The following is a 23483-nucleotide window of genomic DNA, read 5'->3' as shown; positions in this document are numbered from 1 at the left end:
ATAATTTCAATTTCAATTCTATTTCAATTAAACCAAAATTTCGTACTCTATTAAATACGCTTCCGATAAAGCTGAAGGTCTAATTTTCAATAAGGCGTAACAAGTGTCGGTGGTTCTGTGGTAGAACGTCCGCCTGTCAATCAGGAGGTCTCGGGTTCAAATCCCGCCCGATGTGATCGCAAATTGATACTAAGACAAATACCGTGTACAACTGGTGGAAACCCTGCCATTGGACGTTGAGAGGTAGCATTACACTCAGCACTCGGTCCGTCCCAAAGTCATTAAGAAGAAGTTGGAGAGAAAACGCCCATATAAACACAACAGACTCAACATGCACAACCATCAGAACACAAACACAACAAATTCAACACTCACAACCTACGTATAAACATTACAAAAACGTAATACACCAAACCGTCACGACGGTGAGCGAAAAAACACCATCCAAACCAAACCGCAAATGCATCCGTTAACGCTCACCGTCACACGGTGGTTTTGCCAACCCTTTGAGAAACTGCGTACGCAGTGATTACACTTTGCACCGAAAATGCGAACGCGTTCGCAGGCCTGATAGACCCACAGACCCACAGACCCACAGACAGACACGCTGGTTGTATAACCCCTCCTAGGGACTCTTTACCCCCTTCTTAAGACATTTTTTAGGAGTCCCGTGATTTTTTTCAGGGTTTTTTGACGCGTAGACTGCAGCTATTTACAAGTGCGGATAATTTAGATGAATCGATCAAAATTTAAACCGCCATTAGCAAAAGAAAATGATTAATAATTCGTATTTTCTAGTTTAGATGGCGCTGCAGTTCTCCACAGAGTCACGTGACTACCATCTTTTCAGCCTCCCCCCCCCGGCATGTTTTATCTAAGAAGATGAAGACTACACACTCTTTCATCCTCTTAGGTTTTATAATGCAAGCCCATTTTATTACTTATAAATTATGAATTCCTTAAAGAATTGTTTGAATAAATTGCAAAAACCGTCCAAAAAATGATAGTGTCAGATGATGTTTTGAACTTTCTAGAAGTTTTTGAAGATATGATAATCAAAGACCAAGATTCAACATTCAAGATTTTATTGAAGACTTGTATATAAAAATACAGCATCTTTGTAACGAGGCGGCTCACCAGATGGGAGCACAGTCGATGAGAAAAATATAGGAGAGGGAATTTCAAATGATACTGTACAAAAAAAGTAATAATAAAAATAATAAAACCAAACATGAACTACAAAATACTGAGAATTACTACAAATAGTACTGAAAACTACTGACAATAAACTGTAGATAAAGTCATATAATAGGAATAACTTTTGTTAAAATTTGCATATTTTAGTCCAGGTACAGTAGCCTAACTTATTTACAACGAATATTGCAGATGCTAGTTTACAATTCTAACAAGGTGTTTACATACAATACTAACCAATTTATAATAATAAAGGAACTGACTAGCAGCAAACACTGTAAATGACCTAGAGTATAATAGAATTAATTTTTGTTTTAAAATATAATTGGAATAGTTTTTGTTTAAATTTTCATATTTCAGAAATGTCCCTTAAACCTTATTCTGAAGTCGCCAGGCATTCTTTGCTGCTTTAAAAGATACTAGGATGTTTTTAACCATAGAGTAATGGCAGTGCTACGTCACACGACGTCACCCATGCTTTTTCCTACTCATAAAAAATTCGCGCCCACAATGGCGGCCATGGCCAAAGCTACAGAGTGCTGCTACTCTATATTTAAATCGTTCACATTAACCTCTTGGAACTCTAAGAGTGATTCAACACTTCTGGAGTGGTTTAAGTCACGCCATAGCTGGGTGTCTTTATGAGTAGCTAGCACTGGGCAAATGATAAGATGTGATAAATGGCTTCGATCGGGGCCTGACATAGGCAGCAATTAGGGGTAGGCCTTGGAGCTGAAATTGGCGGGACCCTGTCAATAATGCTCCTGATCTTGCATCAAATAATAGGCCACTAGCCCAAGAACCATCGTAGAAATATTCCAACTTGGGGGAGGCCTGTGCCCGGTATACAGCCAAACTACGCTTCTTGTTAAAGGGGCTCCAAAGTTCGGTGGCAAAAAAAAAGGAAATTGAGCATGCTTTTCATCCCCCCCCCAACCCCTCACTCGGCCTTGCCAAAGTTGCCAGAGGCGCGCAGAGTCAACCGTAAATTTCGCACTTTACTGACTTTACACACATTTTGCCACTGAACTTTGGAGCCCCTTTAATCTCCTCACTCCACTTAGCTTCTTCAGCCTGACGTACCTCTTTGGTTACAACTGCCGCCCATTGAGCTTCGTTAGTGGTTGTACCTCGCTTACGAGGAGTGTACCCGAGGTGTAAATCACCGATTTTGATGAAACTCGGGGGGTATGTAGACCTTGGGGGTAACATGAATTTTCGCCAAGGGAAAAGTTACGCTGGGTTTCCGTTTTGCTATGGCACCCGAAAATGTTTTTGACAACATAAAATGAAAACATCTACATTTAAAAAAGCATGGGATTTTCTCTGTAAAGTTTTCATTATTTCAACAAGCACCAAATAAACAGTAAATTTCAGATCCTGGCTCTCGGATATATTACTTCTTGGCAATTTCCTTGAAGATGTTTTATTGAAGCGCCCATTCAAACCACTATGGCCTACTAATATTTAAAAATAGGCTGTGTCCGAAACACAGTTGGTGAAGGAAAACACATTATCGAGGGTAGAAATAAGCTTAGACTAAAAATGAATGGTTTTGTATTAGGCCTAAGGGGGCCCCTCTTGAACTCGGGGCCCTGGGCCAGGGCCCAACGGGCCCAATTTGAAAGACGGCACTGCCTGTCTCAGGGAACGAAAAACTTTACCAGGGAGCATATCTGAGGACATATGTAGAAGTCGGCCAAGATATTTCAATTTGCTTACAGCTTCTCTCTCTTCCATTAAGCTCCAACCCATCTCACCTTTAACCGCCACATTATGGGCAAAGAGACCCCAGAAAGGGCCAATCGGCCAACTACACGTTGGGCATATTCTAGGGCATCAAGGGTGGAGATCGTCACCACCTCATTTCCATACGTAATACATTGAATTGCCACTGCTTTCCATAGACTGCGAGATACTAAATAATTGTTATAGGAATGGGTAGCCAGATTTTTCACTGCCCAACGGAGACGCGTTGCCTTTAAAATTAGTTTCTTCTCAAACTGTTCCAGATAGGACTAGATAGTTGGTATTATTGGAGAAAAGAATTCCCAAGTATAAGTATTCTGTGGCCTCCATTAAGACATTACGTTGTAATAAAAACACAGTCGTTTCATCACATGGCAAACTATGTATTACATAGTTTGCATCCCTACGTCATCAATGACGCAGTTCCAAGAATAGATATATGCACCAAGAATAAATATGTAATTTGAGCAAGAATGAACCGTACAATGCCGCCATTTTAGATTTCTTAGTAAAACACGAGGGTTAAGAGTTTCAATCGTCTGTTTACGGATTTTAATTATTTTCATGTGATTAAGAATTTATTTTAACGTTAAAACTGGTTACCTGCCTTGTTAAAAATTGTTCGTGTAGTTAAATTAGAAAGGGAGACCGAAAATTGTCATTTTATTCGATATCGAAGATATTTGTAAAAGGGATCACCACAAAGGCCCAATTTGATAAACTTTGCCAAATTCATTTCGTAGATATTCCGGTTGGCATTTGCTATTTTATTTAAATAACCAGGATTTAAAATATGACCTGGTATTTTTAGGGCCCATAACGATATTACTTAAAGCATAAATCTAATTTTCGTATGTATTGTCGCTTCGATGAGATTACTAACGAAATGGCTACCTATTTAGTAGTTACGCGCGAAATGGTTTCTATGGAGACCATAAGCCCCTCCCGTTAGGTGCAAAATAATTTTGTGAATTTATTTGCCTTTTTTTCAAAATAGAGGTACTGACCATACCATTGAATTGGGAATAGTACCGCTAGAATGACAAAGTCGCTTTCGGGAGTCGTGGTTTCGCAAAACAATTTCTGAAATTTCGAGTCGGCGCACTCAGCCGTCAAATCGATCATTATACAGGTGGCGCCATCTATAACTTTCCAAGTACCTTAGTACTTTTAATTCAGTTGCATAAGATATAGTTCCCACTGCTAACAGCGGATGGCGCCCCCAACAAATGATAGACTCAATTCTAAAAATTTGTTTCGCGGAAGGCAGATTGAAATTGTCATTCTAGCGGTACTACTATTCCCAATTCAATGGACCATACTTCGCCGGTGCTCGACTGCGCTTCTCCGGATGTGGCGGAGCGCTTGGGCTGATGCTCCGACGGGCCGTTTCCTATTCTCCTTGCAGGACTTTCCGGCCCGTTCGTTGGTCTGGGGCTGTCATCTGGGCAGGCCCCAGGAACGCCTACTGTCATTGGCTCGTGTTGATCGGTTTCCGGTTCCCGCGGTATTGTGTCGTTTCGGTGTACGCTCCTCCTCCCTTTGTCCGCTCTGCCAGGTAGAGGGAGATTTGGCTCATTTTGCTTTATTCTGCCCCGGTTCAGCGGTTTCCCGCTTGGAGTTTCGGAACGCTTTTCGGGGAGTTGGCTTACCCCCTTCCTTTGGAAACACCCTGGCCTCTCTATTATCGTTCTACGCTCTTTCGGAAGGTAGCTCCCGCCCGGGATACTTCCACCTGCTGTCGGGATTTTTGAGATCCCTTCAGCGCTTCTAACGTTGGTGCCGTTATTGTCCGTGACGTTTATTTGTTGTGTTGGTGTCTAAGGCTCTAGCCGACACCATATCATGGGACTCTTAAAAAAAATGGACCATACTCATTTAATAAGATTGATAACACAAAAATAATTGGAGTATTTTAATTGTTCAGGGATTTGAGTTACTGAAAAAGTCTGAGAAATATCAGTTAACACAATGCTTTTTAGTCGCGAAGGAAAAAGATTTTAAGTAGTTGGTCCATTACCATCTACAAAATGCCAATTGCAAACATAATGGTGCGATTTTAGAGTTTCCACAGTAATAGCAGAGATCCTGGCAGTTATAGAGATGCGAAACTCCCTATACCCTAAGCAAACCAGTTTTTTTCAAATTTTTGCCGATCGCAGCGACGCCTGTACGTGGGGAGTAATCGCAGAGATCCTAGGATTGTTACCGTTGTTTACAATTTTTGCGTCTCTCGGCTTGAAACGGGCGCTTCCTTCCGGCCGAAGGGCGGCGCTGATGCTTGCATTTTTTTGTCAGGTTTTCGGCGGAGTTTCGCATCTCTATAACTGCCAGGATCTCTGGTAATAGTCTCACCGTTAATAATTTCAACCCATTTTTTGGTTAAACTTAAATGTTTCTTATTACTACCAGCAAATGTAACATAATTACTCATAAGTATGCCACTAGCTCTATTTCTTCACTAACGGTTTGTTTCACAGATATTGCGTCATCCGTACCCTACGTAATATTTCACATCATCGAATCTCAAATGCCGATAATGCCGTCGTATAATTAGCTCTACGTCTGATAAACCGACGGCCATTATTTTAGTAAACAAACCGGTTTGAACAACCAAGGCTTAGGAGCTAAAATGAAGTACAATATAGCATGGATTAAACACTAATCCATGAATATAGTGTCAAGTTCTGTTAATGTAATTTATTTGCAAATTAATGAAGTTCTCGGAGACTCACGTTCTAAAATAAATTTGCATTGTCAAATAAAAGAAGCAGGTTTATTGGAACAAATAGTTGAAATTCAGGTTGAGCTTTTCTGGCGCATCAACAAGGTTGGAGCTTGGATCAAAGATAAAATTTAAACTCGTACCCTAGATTCGAAATCACTCTCTCGCGCGTTGCCGATAGCGTTTACCCACTTCCCGCCGGAACTCAGAAAAAATTCGCTCCCTGGTTTGCGCCTTACCGCAACCGATGGAGCCCGATTTTTCTGAGGTCACGTGCCGGAAAAGGGTAAACGCTTCGTAACAAAACCGTCAATGGGAAAGCTCTCAGTATTCGAATCTAGAGTACGAGATTAAATTATCTTTGCTTGGATTCAAGGTTGGAGTCTTTGCAGATTCTTTTGAGCCTAGGCTTGATATTTGTTTTAATAAAGCTGGTGGAATACAACACTTCGACGACTTGTTCCATTTACGGAAAGCAATCACTTATTGGTCATTTTCCCCAACCTTTTATTTTTCTAAATTACTCATAATTTAACTTCATCCACACAAACCGAGCGAGTTTATAAATTTCAATAAAGCTACATTGGGCCATAGCCGTCCGTAATACAGGCCCAAGGTTGGTAAAATTTGGACTAGAAAAGGTTGCCTCGAAAAGGGGGCTTTGATTTACCCGTCGTCTGATTCTAGGTCTGTTACTCAGCCTTCTACTGTAGTACATGACGTCACTGGTTCGGAAAATGCTAGGCTTCTCAAAGTTACAAGTGACGTCACCTGGTTCGGTCAATAGCATTTATTTTCGTACATGAGACCCCCTTGATACAGGCCATAAAATAGAGATATTCGAGAGGGCGGCATTACGATTTTTTGAAACCCAACAGATGGCGGTAATATGGGGAAAATTATAAGAAGCGGCAATTGACGGATTTTGAAATGACGTTTTAGCGCGGGACACTACCGGTATGTGTCTTGGGCACACAGCCTTCTTTGCGTGCTTTTTTGACCATAACATGTAGAGGTATTTTCACGCGCAAAATGAATTTTAAAAGGCGTCAATTATCAAAGTTAACATTTTGTTTCACCCTAAGCCTTAAAATATCCATGTAATTATGAAAATATAACCAAGTACTTTATCATTTAAAACATTTTTGATTGTGAAAATATCACAAAATACTTTATCAGTTAATATATTTAATTTTAAAAATATTAAACAAGTGAATAGAGTGAGTATTATCACAATATATCACAGCGCATTTTAATTTGTACAAAATTTTAACTAGGGAATGCTTACTACAAATACGCTGAGGTTCGTCTAAGTTCAAGGTAAGTGGTTTATTTTCATTGTCATTAGGAATCTTCTCTAAAATTGTCGGTTCCCATTTCCGTCGAAGTTTTTCATTTTGAGGAAATTTGTGAAACTAAATAAAAGCAGATAATTATTTAATGTCAATTGCATTACACGCGTAACGTTATCATAGAAAGTAAACAAATAAGCCTTAGCTTGATGAATTAAAACGTTTGAAAAATCACACGCGCCACAGTTTAAATCGGTTTAAATGCAACAGTTGGCTAGCAAGCTAATGTCACGCGGATGGTTTTTTCTCCATATTACCGACATCTGGCGGTTATCAAATGCGGAAGCTAAGAGCCAGATTTGAAAAAAAATAATGTTCATTGGGCTGACTAAAATTCCGACGCAAAAAATTCCTTCTCAATTTAGAGGTTTTCCATTGGCTTAAATAAATATGTTACTAGCCAATAGGGTGACTCCCAAAATTACTAGGATGAATAAAAAGGTGCCAATCTAGGCTGTGGCTATTGACACACAAAGTGTGTGGCAATAGCTCAGTAACTATTGACACACACTCGAAGTGTGGCAATAGCGGAATGACTATTGACACACACTTGAGGTGTGGCAATAGTCTCTTAGCTATTGATACACTTTTTGCGTCAATAATAGTAACTTGACTACTACGACATTGTGTGTCATTAGGGAAGAAACTATTGACACACGGTACTTTAAATAATAATTAATTCGTATTTTCGTAGTAAAAAACTAATGGATTTTTGTATTAATTATGCGTCTAAGATTTCAATTAGACGCCAGCTCCCGACCTGATGAGAGGCTAGTCGTTGTATTTTAATGAAATATTTTAATACGTACTATTTTAATTATTTATCTTAGTAACATTTCTTATTGACACACAAATTGGTTTGTGTATTTTTTCTTGACACACATATTGGTTTGTGTATTTTTTCTTTACACCCAAATTGGTTTGTGTAATTCTTATTGACACACAAATTGGTTCGTATATTTTTTACTGGCACACAAATTGGTTTGTGTATTTTTTATTGACACACAAACTGGTTCGTTTATTTTTTCTTGACACACAAATTGGTTTGTGTATTTTTTACGGACACAAATTGGTTTGTGTAATCCTTATTGACACACAAATTGGTTTATGTAATTCTTATTGACACACAAATTGGTTCGTTAATTTTTTCTTTACACCCACTATTGACACACGGTACTTTAAATAATAATTAATTCGTATTTTTTAGTAAAAAACTAATTAATTTTTGAACTAATTATGCGTCTAAGATTTCAATTAGACGCCAGCTCCCGACCTGATGAGAGGCTAGTCGTTGTATTTTAATGAAATATTTTAATACGCACTATTTTAATTATTTATCTTAGTAACATTTCTTATTGACACACAAACTGGTTCGTTTATTTTTTCTTGACACACAAATTGGTTTGTGTATTTTTTATTGACACACAAACTGGTTCGTTTATTTTTTCTTGACACACAAATTGGTTTGTGTATTTTTTATTGACACACAAACTGGTTCGTTTATTTTTTCTTGACACACAAATTGGTTTATGTAATTCTTATTGACACACAAATTGGTTCGTTTATTTTTTCTTGACACACAAATTGGTTTGTGTATTTTTCTTTACACCCAAATTGGTTCGTTTATTTTTTCTTGATACACAAATTGGTTCGTATATTTTTTATTGGCACACAAATTGGTTTGTGTATTTTTTATTGACACACAAACTGGTTCGTTTATTTTTTCTTGACACACAAATTGGTTTGTGTATTTTTCTTTACACCCAAATTGGTTCGTTTATTTTTTCTTGATACACAAATTGGTTCGTATATTTTTTATTGGCACACAAATTGGTTTGTGTATTTTTTATTGACACACAAACTGGTTCGTTTATTTTTTCTTGACACACAAATTGGTTCGTATATTTTTTACTGGCACACAAATTGGTTTGTTTATTTTTTATTGACACACAAACTGGTTCGTTTATTTTTTCTTGACACACAAATTGGTTTGTGTAATTCTTATTGGCCCACAAATTGGTTTTTGTATTTTTTCTTGACACCCAAATTAATTGGTTTGTGTAATTCTTATTGACCCACAAATTGGTTTGTGTAATTCTTATTGACACACAAATTGGTTTATGTAATTCTTATTGATACACAAATTGGTTCCTGTATTTCTCGTGAACGTTCCTTTAAATCCATTTCATAACAATTTCCAGTTTCTCATCGCGACCGTTGAACAAAGTTGAGTTTTAATATTTGCAGTGCCGAATTAGCCATATAGGAGAAGTAGCAAATGCTACGGGCCCCGCGCCTAGATCCATTACCGTAACTAGGCAGGTGCCACAGGACCCGGAAACGAGGTTAAAAAATGTAATGGTAATCTCAGTAGTGACGTAGCTTCAGATTTTGGGCCCGCCAGCACTAGACTCCATGAACCTTTTTTTTGGAATTTACCGTTTAGAAAAGTATGGTCATAATTTTGAATAAGCCCCCTTAGGCCCGCCTGCATTGCGGTCTCGGCTCTCCCGTAGCTTCGCCACTGGTTCACAGTGGTATTCATTAAACCTTTAACATACGAAAGTACAGGGATTGTCACAGTTTTGGTAATTATGTCACTTTTGGTTTAAGCTTTTTGAACCCCAAACGGCGCCCGGCCTTACATGATTTCTCTGGTTCCCTGCAGTGGCGTAGACAAGGGTGGGTTTCCGGGTCCAGACCCTCCCTTGGGCTTACCTTTGAGTGTACTAAATTTCCACCCCCTTCTCGACCCCTATCTTAACATTCACATACTTCGACCCCCCTTGACGAATTTCAGGCTACGCCACTGGCTCCCTGTACGCTTTTTTATCTGACCTACGGCTATCTGGTTAAGACTGGTTTCGGTAACCGACGAGGCCACAGATATAGAAAGCCGCTTTATTCTCAGATAAGTGCTAACATATCTGTCTTTATGTTGCCTACCTAATTCAGTCATCTAGCTAAATGTTTTTATACTTTAAAAATTTTATATGGCAACAAAAAATTGGCTTAGTTCCTCCAAGCCAATATAAATATACACTAAAATAGTATATCCGCAGTTATCGCGGATTAAAGATACAACCCGTTAATATCAGACAATCTAAGTGTATCCGCATACTGCCGTTATAGTAAAATATCTGTTAACTGCTAAAGGTATATCTGATTAAAAATAATCCAGTTAATCCGTGAAAGCAACCGATACCAGATCACCTTTAGAACCCCTACTTTGATAATCTTCCTAAAACCGCCACTTTACTTTGACGTAAAAAAGGGTGTCGAGTTATTATGGTGGAAGTGATACCATAAGTTTATAATGGTGATACCATATGTAACATAATCACTCATAAGTATGCCATAAAAGCATTTTCGGGAATGAAATTACGTCACTTACAACTCCGTGACGAAATATGCGTTATCAACTTTACTGATGGGAAACGGAAGTTAGTGAGAATTCGTCGAGCGTTTCTGGCGTCAAGTTTAGCTCGTGCCTCGCGATCACATGATTTCATTTCCATGGTAACCTTTTCAATAAGCATTGTTGAATTTTTGGCTCCGCTCAATGTATGTTCCGCGTGAAACAAGGTCTCATTGAAGTTTTTTCAATGGAAATATTATGAGTAATTATGTTACTGTTTGTTACATATGGTGATAGTAATATAGTAAAGCAAGCACAGAAGTTGAGAAAGCAAATAATATAGTTTGGTCCATAGAGTAACTATAATATGTGAATAGGATATTTTTATTGATTTTGTTTACTTATTTTGATATATTTCTAGGGACACAATGCTATTTTGAAGGGGCTGAGAGAGTTTTTGAGGCGTACGATCGGCACTCGCAGATTTTGTTGACGGGAAACAAATTATTTTTGAGGTGGCCGGGCACCCACAGGCCTGGATAAGGCCTTAATTTGTAAAGTCTTTCTTTCGAATATGAATAAAAACACTATGATTTACAAAGCAAGAGTTAAGTTAAATTAGTTAAAAGTTAACAAAGCAAGAGACATGCAAGCGACACACCTCTTTTTTCAAAGACTTTTTTCATATTAAAATTAACGGAGGAGAAAGCCTGTTGCGTTAAAACTTTTAATACAATGAGGCGTAATTTGTTTTTCCCCTCTTAAATCTGAGCCAGAACCTTTTGTAACCTTACGTAATTTTTCAAAAACCTATTTTTTTTTTATATATTTTGTTTTGAGATAACAAATAAATATTTCGAAAAATTCATACGAAATGGCGCCCATACCAACGGGTTACAATTTGACCCAACTTTGGCGTTACGTCCTTGTTACAAATATGAGGCTCTTTCCATGAGCGCACCCAGAGCGACCTTTCGGTGTCGACGCATCTGAACGGTCATGGAAACGGGTTAGTGCGATAAAAGTGGTCGACCTTCTTGGCACGACAAAAGAGGTGTTCCGGGCAGAAAATATCGCTCCTTTTTGTTTCTTGGAAACGGTCATCGCATCGTTCTCACTACATTTTGGGTGTTTCTCTCCTTATTCCTTCTATACTCGGTGTGCCTCTTAGCCAATTTCCGAATTGAAAAACAACTGGTAAATCTAGTGCTTCTAATTTCTATCGGAACATATAAATCCGTTATCTTTTTCTCACATGATCAGGTACAATCTGAATTATATATCCAAACTGCTTCACTAATTTCACCGTCAAATTTACATTTATACGAACGTATAAATTTGTGGCGTAAGCGTAAGTCAAATTAGTTTGGGTGAAAGTCGAGTTTGACTTAATCCACCGCATTGAGCTAGAAAGAAGATATTAGGATAAATGCTTCAAAGTGCCAGTTAGTAGCGCTACAAATGGAGCGATCTACTCATCAGTGGGGGTTCGATTCGACAATGGAAACAGGCGGCGATATCGCGTCGTGTAATTTCATGACCGTTCAGATGCCGAGACACCGAAAGGTCGCTCTGGGTGCGCTCATGGAAAGAGCCTCTATGTAAATATCATATTTGACTGTTGGTAATTTTTAAATTTCTGCCGCATTTTGGGGTCTTCAAAACCCTGTGTGGTTTCATGAAAATACTAAAAAGGTCAAATTTAATAGTAAAAACTTTTTATTTAAAAATTTACCCTAATTTCGGTGATAATAATTTAACATTTTATAAGATTTATTTTAGCAAAGCAATATTCCGTGCGTCTTTCGAGGGTTACCATTTTTTCATGTTTTATTTTTCTATCGCCAATTCAAATCCCGGTATGGCTCTTTAAAGTAATTGGGCAGTTCACTCCTGCGCGTAGAGTATAGGCAGTGCTACGTCACCCATGCTTTTTCCTATTCATAAAAAATTTGCGCCCGCAATGGCCAAAGCTACGGAGTAGAAATTTTATCATGATTAAATGTAATACAGCCAAACCTACAGATATTAAATTTAATCGGATTAAATTTTTTACAGCCGAACTTACAAATATTAAATTTAATCGGATTTAATCCAGCAAGAGCGCAGATTTAATCGTGGGAGTAATTATGTCACTTTTGGTTAAACTAAAAGTTTTGAATAATTTGGCGGGAGATGAAATATCGGTTCTTAAAACATCTTTTGTTCTTGTTGTGTATTGTATTTAAAGGGCCACTTAATTTTGGCATTGAAAATTTACTAGAATCATAAAGGGATCAGCAGCCTGTATTACAGAAATTTATGAAAAGTTGGGTATAGTGAGAATACTAAGTAGGCGCGAAGCTACGAAGGAATGATTAGCATAATTTAAGGACCTCTAAATTCAAACATGCAACGTAGGTTGCGAGAGAGAATAACGAATCTGGAGCGAAGGGAAAACACTAATTACGTCCGTACGGGAACCGAGAACGTAAATGTTAAAAATTATAGGGAGTACAAATTTAGTAATTTTTTATAAGCAAAATTAATTGCAGTCTGTAAATAAATTTAGTTGTAAAATAAAATTACTTATATCAAAAGGAATTTTAATTTCTATAATATGGTATAGAATATAATTCGCAAGAGCGAATTTACACTAATGAGACTGTAGTGTCCAGTGATAAATCCAAAAAGGGGATCAGACGAGGATTGAATTAAGATTTTAGTACGGTGAAAGGTTTTGAGTACGATGCTAATGCAGAGAAGAAACATGCAGACACTTACCTCTAATTCCCCTTTATGTGAATATATTCCTTTTTTATTTTCCTTGTATTTGCGTTGTCAGTGCACAATAAGTGTATAGCTTTCTCTACCTGATGAAGTATTATTATTATCAAATTGCTACAAAGGTTCCTTTGAAAAACCAAATGTTGGAGGAACTAAGCCAATTTTTTGTTGCCATATAAAAATTTAAAAGTATAAAAACATTTAGCTAGATGACTGAATTAGGTAGGCAACATAAAGACAGATATGTTAGCACTTATCTGAGAATAAAGCGGCTTTCTATATCTGTGGCCTCGTCGGTTACCGAAACCAGTCTTAACCAGATAGCCGTAGGTCAGATAAAAAAGCGTACAGGGAGCCAGTGGCGTAGCCTGAAATTCGTCAAGGGGGGTCGAAGTATGTGAATGTTAAGATAGGGGTCGAGAAGGGGGTGGAAATTTAGTACACTCAAAGGTAAGCCCAAGGGAGGGTCTGGACCCGGAAACCCACCCTTGTCTACGCCACTGCAGGGAACCAGAGAAATCATGTAAGGCCGGGCGCCGTTTGGGGTTCAAAAAGCTTAAACCAAAAGTGACATAATTACCAAAACTGTGACAATCCCTGTACTTTCGTATGTTAAAGGTTTAATGAATACCACTGTGAACCAGTGGCGAAGCTACGGGAGAGCCGAGACCGCAATGCAGGCGGGCCTAAGGGGGCTTATTCAAAATTATGACCATACTTTTCTAAACGGTAAATTCCAAAAAAAAGGTTCATGGAGTCTAGTGCTGGCGGGCCCAAAATCTGAAGCTACGTCACTACTGAGATTACCATTACATTTTTTAACCTCGTTTCCGGGTCCTGTGGCACCTGCCTAGTTACGGTAATGGATCTAGGCGCGGGGCCCGTAGCATTTGCTACTTCTCCTATATGGCTAATTCGGCACTGCAAATATTAAAACTCAACTTTGTTCAACGGTCGCGATGAGAAACTGGAAATTGTTATGAAATGGATTTAAAGGAACGTTCACGAGAAATACAGGAACCAATTTGTGTATCAATAAGAATTACATAAACCAATTTGTGTGTCAATAAGAATTACACAAACCAATTTGTGGGTCAATAAGAATTACACAAACCAATTAATTTGGGTGTCAAGAAAAAATACAAAAACCAATTTGTGGGCCAATAAGAATTACACAAACCAATTTGTGTGTCAAGAAAAAATAAACGAACCAGTTTGTGTGTCAATAAAAAATAAACAAACCAATTTGTGTGCCAGTAAAAAATATACGAACCAATTTGTGTGTCAAGAAAAAATAAACGAACCAGTTTGTGTGTCAATAAAAAATACACAAACCAATTTGTGTGCCAATAAAAAATATACGAACCAATTTGTGTATCAAGAAAAAATAAACGAACCAATTTGGGTGTAAAGAAAAATACACAAACCAATTTGTGTGTCAAGAAAAAATAAACGAACCAATTTGTGTGTCAATAAAAAATACACAAACCAATTTGTGTGTCAAGAAAAAATAAACGAACCAGTTTGTGTGTCAATAAGAAATGTTACTAAGATAAATAATTAAAATAGTGCGTATTAAAATATTTCATTAAAATACAACGACTAGCCTCTCATCAGGTCGGGAGCTGGCGTCTAATTGAAATCTTAGACGCTTAATTAGTTCAAAAATTAATTAGTTTTTTACTAAAAAATACGAATTAATTATTATTTAAAGTACCGTGTGTCAATAGTGGGTGTAAAGAAAAAATTAACGAACCAATTTGTGTGTCAATAAGAATTACATAAACCAATTTGTGTGTCAATAAGGATTACACAAACCAATTTGTGTGTCCGTAAAAAATACACAAACCAATTTGTGTGTCAAGAAAAAATAAACGAACCAGTTTGTGTGTCAATAATAAATACACAAACCAATTTGTGTGTCAAGAAAAAATAAACGAACCAGTTTGTGTGTCAATAAAAAATACACAAACCAATTTGTGTGCCAGTAAAAAATATACGAACCAATTTGTGTGTCAATAAGAATTACACAAACCAATTTGGGTGTAAAGAAAAAATACACAAACCAATATGTGTGTCAAGAAAAAATACACAAACCAATTTGTGTGTCAATAAGAAATGTTACTAAGATAAATAATTAAAATAGTACGTATTAAAATATTTCATTAAAATACAACGACTAGCCTCTCATCAGGTCGGGAGCTGGCGTCTAATTGAAATCTTAGACGCATAATTAATACAAAAATCCATTAGTTTTTTACTACGAAAATACGAATTAATTATTATTTAAAGTACCGTGTGTCAATAGTTTCTTCCCTAATGACACACAATGTCGTAGTAGTCAAGTTACTATTATTGACGCAAAAAGTGTATCAATAGCTAAGAGACTATTGCCACACCTCAAGTGTGTGTCAATAGTCATTCCGCTATTGCCACACTTCGAGTGTGTGTCAATAGTTACTGAGCTATTGCCACACACTTTGTGTGTCAATAGCCACAGCCTAAAATCTAACGTAGTCTACCTTTTTACTGGTTCGTGGTGAAACAAACCGTTAGTGAAGATTTTTGAATGGAATAAAGGTACAGTGGCATACTTATGAGTAATTATGTTACATATGCTACCAGGTTTAGGAACTGTGTAAAAAGTTATATTCTTATGGCCCCTTGGATCACTACGTCAATTATTATTAAAGCAACAGTATTTCACATTACCAGAAGAAAATTTTCTTCTGACATTACTAATAATAACTCCAATAAAAACACATTTAAATACTCATATTGAATTTGTTTCCAAAGAGGTTTCCAATCTGTTATCGCTACTAAAATCTGTTACTGCCTGATAAATTCAAAATAGCAAAGTTTAGAACAACTAGCAGAACAAATTCAAAAAAGTAGTTGATCTGGCTGTCATGTGATGGCGCTAAAACTCGTATGTCCAAAGGTTTGAGTCGCCTAGATCGGGGAGCCCGTATTTGGGAATACAATTTTCTATTCCAGGATGCGTAGTCTACATCTTCCTAGGTTTAGTATCATTTCTATTACTTGGTGTAAAGAGAGTAGATCGGATTTTATCGTCTGCTAGCCAGAATTTATCTGCTTAAAGGGCCACAAGCAGCCATTTTCCTACGCATTGTAACCCGGCCGCCTGAATTAATGGCTTTAAAAGTTGCTTGATGACTTAGGCCTAAGGTGGTGCCTTGTTTATTAGCCTAGCTGATTATTATTTTATTATTTTGGAAGAACATTTTTACCCCGACTCAAACCACGGCTTTTATACAGAATCTTAGTAAAATGACGTCATACGGTTACTCTACTTACCCGTAACTCTACTCGGTAGTCTCGAGATCTAGACGGCCGTGCCCAGAACAAGCGAAAAGAAACCACATAAAATAGATGATTTCTTTTCGCTTGTTCTGGGATTTCGGAGAAGGGTAAGAAGAGTAAAGTTATGACGTCATTTTACTCCGATTCTGTGTTGGCGAATAATTTGTGTCGGAATAAAAACGTTTTTCCAAAATGACTGCCTGTGGCGAGGGGCACACCACTCTTAGAAAGTCTGTACACCGGATTACGCTTAGATTACCACTGCCAAAGGCAGGGACTTCAAAGATTACGCGTAATCCCATTAGTACAGTCAACGGTACGACTCTGTACACCGATTACGCGGAGTGATCAGCCTCTCGGCCTGTGGCCTTTTTAGCAGATAAATTTTGGCTAGCAGACGACAAAATCCGATTTCCTCTATTTACAGTTTACACCTCCTTTTCAGGAGTAAAAAGAGTAGCCCTAATACTTCAGAACAAGCGAATAGTTTATGGGGCGAAGTAATTATCATCCCCGGAACAGGCAAATAAAACGTTTTAGGTTAAGAAGAGTACACTTTTAGTCCGAGAACAGGCGAAAAGAAACCATCTATGTCAGCCTATCCTCTCTAATGTCTAAGCAACATTCTGATCTTCAAAGTCCTTTGACGATGCAGCCAAGTTAACTTGATAAAACGTTTGCATAGCACTTTGGAAGCCTGCGAATAACAATAGGTGCTTAACCTTTTCATGACACAATACAAACCCAAACAAATCAATGAATTTAAAACATCTTTATTCAATAAAAACCCAAGTAAAATATTCACTTTTAAATTCGTTTTTTTTTGTATTTTTTTCTTAAAAATACACTATTGAGACTATCTCTCAAAATTACAGCTAATCTTTTCTTTCATATCTCATAATTTCAATATCTTGGGGAAAATTAATAAAAGATACAATGAATATCTTTCAATTCTCTTCAAAAATCATCAGTTGTTAAAAAACATTCAAAAACCACAAGTCATTATAACTATTTAAAAAAAATGAAAAAAATAAACAAAGTTGGGGTAAGGGGGAGGAGATTATTTTTCTTTTAGGACATGGAGCTGCAAGGGATTCTGGGTGATCCCATTTGGGTTAAAACTCTGTCTAGCCATTGCAAAGGTCCGTTTAAATGAAGTTCAATCCAGCACGGCGTGGAGGTTACTGTTTGCCTTCGATACTCCGCACCCCACCCTTTCACAAAACTCATTCTAATCGTGCACATTCTAGTAAGTTGGTAGACTGCCTCGAAACCCTGACTAACAGATTGTGCCAATAACGCCGCAAATTCTTGATTATTGAATATCTTCAAATTACAGCCTAGAAAAAGGAACGTTTATAATTACGGATAATTTTAACAAAATTGAAATCTTATTACTTTAAGAGGAAATTACCTGGTGGGATTTTGCAAACAGTTGCGGGATGCCATCCATATCTTTGGTTGCAATTGGGGCTTTGCACAAAAATGCTGCTATCACTCAGACACTCCGCAAATACTTCACCGCCAATATAATACAATCGTACTCCTCTCCCTTGATGTTAAAAAATTATGTAAATTATTTTAAATTTTAATACAAGAATTCAATTAAGCGTGATTACCAATGTGGCGCCTCGTTTGTTCCACAACTGGGTTTCTATTAACATTTGACAATAAACCCAAGCAGAAGCGTTCCGAACTCGAAGGATCGGTGAATCCATCAACTGTCAGCGATGGTTGAGATGCGTGAAATGTTTCGCCAACTCTGGTATTGAGCTCATAGTACGAAATTGAACACCAAAATGCAGGCTCAGTATACGTTACAGGCTGTACATCTAAAGGTGGACTCGGTGATGGCATATTTGCAGTGTCTGTTAATAGCAATTTAAAGTTTTTAGAATAGACGCCTTTATCCGAGACTAGAATAAAGCTTACCCATGCTGTCAGTTCCATTTTGATCTTGATTTTCCCCATCTTCACTCATGTAGCCCGGAGGTGGTGTTTCTAAAATGATGTAAGGTGTTACGAGCGGACTGTTATGGGATAAATTTTTTAGTTACCTGTTAATGGAAAGTTTTGATTCTCGAGACTAACGATGGGAAACTCGGTATTGTCCGGCACCGACGTGCTGAAATCATCCAATGGCGGCAGCTGGGTGGGAACGGATCCCCCAGCCTGTCGCGGTACCAGAATAGGAGGCAGGGCTGGTGTTTCAATTCGCAAGTAATGATAAGGATTTATACACACTTCGTCTCGTTTTAAATTAAAAGCAAATTCGCAAGTGTCTATGGCACGCAATTCATGATGATTTTGTAAGTCGGGAAAACGCCAAAGACGACAATATATCACGTGTGGTAATCCTTTTCTATGAGAAACTTGCAATCTCCCATCCAATGATCTAAAAACACCAAATAAACAAAAGGTTTCTTTTTTAAATTGACGAATGTTTGATAATTTGGGAACGCCGCTATAACTTTTATAAAGTCGTTGGAATGCCGTCGATTAAGAAATCAAGTTCAATGTTATAATTAATACTTGACCCACTTTGTCTGGCTATCGTATGGCACATAGCGCTCCCCTTCGAGCTTGACCCAGTTTAAGACTCCAGTTACGTTATAACCCTTTCATCCAGCCGCGGCCGTTACTACGCCGCTTTCTCTCCCCCAGCAGGCTGTAAGCGCGCAAATCCCTCCAAGAACGCCGCCGCGGTAACAGCGAAAGCCCGGAGCTCTGTCGGTGTTCATTGGTCCCGTCTACAATAACCATCAAAGACGGAGAGCGGGGAGGGGTTGAAGAAGGGCTGAAACGCTCGTGTTAAAAGCGGAAAGACAACCCAGTCGAGAGTGAAATGTATTTTGTATAAAGGTTTTTGTTTTCTATCCGGAAGCCTTTTTTTAGCGTAATATATTTTTCTGTCGCGTCTTAAATTAACGATCGAACGACGGTTTATTATATGAAATATTAATCTTTAGAACGGTGTTTTTTCCTACTGGCTCAGTTTAATTTTCTGTTGTAAATAATTTCCCTTAGCTCTTTAGCATCTCCCCCTTACCCCCTTTGGTCCCGCCGAAGCGCGGGGAATCAAGTCGGCGGGATTCCAGACGGGGAGAGAGAAGGGGGAAAGGAATTTACCAGACAAAACTTATATGTCTACAATATAAGTCTGGAAATGGTGTGTATTTAAAAAAATATTTAACATTATGCACCTTATATGCGTTTAGCATATTAAATAGGCCTTAGGTCTACTGCACTATGTTAGGTTTAGAATTTATCACCTACTCCCCTACCCCAAAAATCCCTCTTGGAATTTAGAGATAAATAATATTTTAAAACCATACATAATATCAGAATTCATTTAAATTTTTTTTTGTAATTCCCATTCTTAAAATATACAAAATCTTCAACCAATTTTGTTGTAATACTAATTCTGTTATATTAAAATGGGTTACTCTTCTTTTATAAACTTTGAAAGTTTGAATTATAAATACTATACAAATATGCAGTCTTATTTCGATTTTGTGGTTTAAGCCTGATAGAAAAAGGAAATATAATTATAACTGGTACTTGGACGATGGGACAAAACTATTATATATCATACCTAGGAATAGTGATACACTTGGTGCTTGGGTCTTGAGATGTGATGGATTTTTCTAGTTCATCTAAACCCCCAGTTTTTTTTAGTTTCTTTACAAGACTTTTAACAGCCTTCTCACTCCACTTATCTTCACCTTCACTTTTTTTCCATCCCAGTAATCTCTTTACTACTGGTGGTGTAAATGGTAAAATAGATGACATAATTTGGTAACTCCTTTAAAACACATTGGATTTTTCTTCATTAGCGTTCGTTTTTCTGAGCTGTGTAAGGGATAAAGTTCTTAATCAAAAGGCCTTCGCAAACTAGGAAGGTGGTGTTTCTGGTCTTAATATTGATAAGCTCAAGTTTGATATGGTTGGGAGTGATAAGAAACTGGGGTTCCTATCTTACGTTAGCGAAATAATAAATATACCACTCTTTTTCTTCACTTCTTGAAATGATGAGCCTTCGATTTCAGTCTATGAACCATGGACCGTAAATTTATGAACTAAAGAATATTGGCAAAGGCCAAAGGAAATAGTCTTGTTCTTTTCTCTCTCGTTAACGTCGAGGATTTTCCCTTGGCAGTTTCAACCAAACTTCAAAGTAGCTTCGCTGCTTTTTTATCTTTTAAACTGTAATAAAGAAAAATTGTGTCGAAACATTTCATATGATCGAACACAAACGTGAACTTTTACGATTTTGCAACTTTTATGATGACTCTCTAATTTCGTTTTGGGATTTGTAAGTCGATAATAAAATTCGACAAACATTTTTTGCTCTTTTATCATTGGTTGATTATTAACATGTGATCACGAAAGTTTGGGAAAAGGGCCAGACAAAGATTTTACTATGCATATTGTTAGATTAAAGATTTTAATTTTTTTTCGTTATAATCTATGATGTGTAGGAAAATAAATAAATAAAAACTAATCTGCTTATTTTTTAAGAATTACCTTTAATATGCACTTTCTGTTCGAATAATTTACGCATTCACTCCTCAAAAATATATTTTGTTGCTAAGCCTATGTAAAAATTTTGAAACCGTGTTACCAGAGAAATGTTTTTATATTATTTTTACGACCGACTCTATTTTTAAACACCAAAAAGTTTAGAAGCCGTAGTTGGACTTTATTGTGAAATTGGCAAATCTACCTCGCATTAGATAAATAAGTGTGCGCGTTGTGTAAGGGTCTGAAAAGTTTTATAATTAAATATTTTATTATATATAAATTTAATTTTCCAGTTATATAGCTACTTATGACGTTTAATTTGTAACATCAAATTCGAATGTTTTCAAGTTCATTTATGATTAGATATCTGTATTCTCCTTAATTTTTTTTTAGCCAAGGCCCGTTTCAAAGATTAATCATGCCACCCAAACAACGTAAAATCGCTGTTATGGGTTTTCGTTCAGTGGGTAAGCATAAACATTTTCGGGGTGATAGTTTTTATTTACCCGGCTTAATCTTTATTATGAATCGTACTAGAAATCGTCTATCTCTCGCTGCTAACGAATGGTCTTTACCTACTATTACTTAAACGTAGAGGCATTGTTCCAAGTTCCTTGACCTTAATGCAATCAATAATGTTAATGTTTTGATGAGTTCTTATGTAAAAATACGTGCTAATTTACGAAATAGTTAATCGGTTTATAACTTTTTTGTCAAACTTTACCAATTTTATACTTAAATGTAATAAACGTGGACTGTAATGGAGGAAATTTTGCCGTTAACTGGGGAAAATTAATGCACCTTTTGAGTATATCTGATGAGCTTATGGTATTTCAGGAAAGTCATCATTAACAATTCAATTTATTGAAGGACGTTTTGTGGATTCCTATGAACCAACAATTGAAAATAGTAAGAAACTACAATCTTTAATAGTTCAACTTGAAAGTATTATAAATAAAATATTTAATACATCCTATAGCCTTCACCAAGTCTATAAAAGTCAGGGGCCAGGAATTTTTTGTCAAATTAGTTGACACTGCTGGACAGGTAATCAAATATTAATTTTCTTTCCCATGCATCCTAATTAAATATGATAAAATTTAAATTTAGGATGAATATTCAATATTTCCACATTCATATTCTATGGACATTCATGGATATGTACTTGTGTATTCTGTTACATCCAGCAAAAGGTTATTAATTAATATCCTCAAATGTAAAATACAGGAAAATAAATATATTTTATTTAATAGTTTTGAGGTAATTAAACTAATATACGAGAAGCTTCTTGATATGACTGGCAAAGTCGAGTAAGAATTTTTCTTTGAACTTTATTTTTAAAGAAATTAAACATTTCTAACACAATCTTTTAAAAACAAGTGTTCCAATTGTCTTGGTGGGTAATAAGGTGGATTTGCACATGGAAAGGTATCATTTATCATTGCATTTTTGAACCCAGTATAAATTCTTAATTTTAATTTGAAAATTTACCATTCTTAGAGTAATAAGTTTAGAGGAAGGAAAACGGGCTGCTGATGAAATGAAAGCCGCTTTTGTTGAGGCATCTGCCAAGCAAAACCAAGTAAAATTTGGGGAAATATTAGATATAGTAAATGGTTTTGGTAACAGTATTAAATATTACAGAGTGTCACTGATATTTTCACAACTATCCTTATGGAGATTGAAAAAGCCTATGGCAATGTACAAGAGAAGTCTAGCTGTTCCATTTCGTGACACCGCTGCTTTATTGCGTTACAAAGTTGAAATACAGATAAGGGGTTTAAGTGATGATAGAATGTGAGATTTATATAATTGCCAATTGGGCGTTATTATATTTGTGAAATATAATTTTTTCCCGCAACTGTTTTCTTTTTTATTTGCCAAATGAAAGCTGGATTTTAATTAGCTATAGAAGGCTAATTACCACAATAACAAAAAGGATAATTACCTTTGTACAGTATAGTAACAGATTAGAGCGATTGTAATTCATTTACTATATAATACCATGTACATAAATATTGTACCATATATTGTAAATTCGGAACATCTTTAAACGGTAATTTTCTTACCGGCCTATAATAATTACTGGATAACATCTTATAATGTGTGTGTAAAAACATACTTTAAGCTTCATCAAATTTATTGTGTAAAATATGCTAAATTTAATCCCACTGAAGTTTTTATCAACTCTAGTTGTTTTCTAAAATTTATCAATTAAAATGTCAAAATTTTGAATGTTTTCCATATTACCAAGAGTCTATAACCTTTCTTTTAGTAGTAATCATATTGTTCATTTATGTTTCTTGTCTTTTTATTAAGTTATATTTTACTCTTGTTAACTTAGTCACAGATTTAATTTCAAACTTTTTCACTATTCATTTAATATTTTTGAAAAAATTACGAGCAAAAGATTTAAATTTTACACAAGGAAAGCTACACTTGCTTGTATTAAAAGCACTGCAAAAACTCTTTAAAATGGTCCCAATTTAAC

General features: G+C 36.6%; 2 protein-coding genes across 2 annotated transcripts; one reads left to right on the top strand and one right to left on the bottom strand.

The window, feature by feature from the left end:
- Positions 1-17225: 17225 nt before the first annotated feature.
- Smox (Smad on X protein) lies at positions 17226-20769 on the bottom strand. Its single transcript, XM_090162786.1, has 6 exons — positions 20064-20769; positions 18526-18863; positions 18401-18469; positions 18088-18336; positions 17883-18020; positions 17226-17808 (listed from the first exon to the last, which is right to left on the bottom strand). The coding sequence occupies exons 1-6, from the start codon at positions 20258-20260 to the stop codon at positions 17540-17542; spliced, it is 1260 nt and encodes a 419-aa protein (XP_090018912.1). The 5' UTR covers positions 20261-20769; the 3' UTR covers positions 17226-17539.
- A 420-nt stretch (positions 20770-21189) lies between these two features.
- On the top strand, positions 21190-22930 carry Rheb (Ras homolog enriched in brain). Its single transcript, XM_090163072.1, has 8 exons — positions 21190-21459; positions 21830-21901; positions 21972-22039; positions 22103-22185; positions 22246-22302; positions 22373-22420; positions 22493-22574; positions 22637-22930. The coding sequence occupies exons 1-8, from the start codon at positions 21411-21413 to the stop codon at positions 22724-22726; spliced, it is 549 nt and encodes a 182-aa protein (XP_090019198.1). The 5' UTR covers positions 21190-21410; the 3' UTR covers positions 22727-22930.
- The last annotated feature ends 553 nt before the right edge of the window (positions 22931-23483 follow it).

This window comes from Leiobunum rupestre, chromosome 11 (genome assembly GCF_980474605.1).
Source record: "Leiobunum rupestre chromosome 11, qqLeiRupe1.1.hap1, whole genome shotgun sequence".
Taxonomy (NCBI): domain Eukaryota; kingdom Metazoa; phylum Arthropoda; class Arachnida; order Opiliones; family Sclerosomatidae; genus Leiobunum; species Leiobunum rupestre.
Note: the sequence above shows the minus strand (reverse complement) of the source record. Positions and strands in the feature narration are given on the sequence as shown.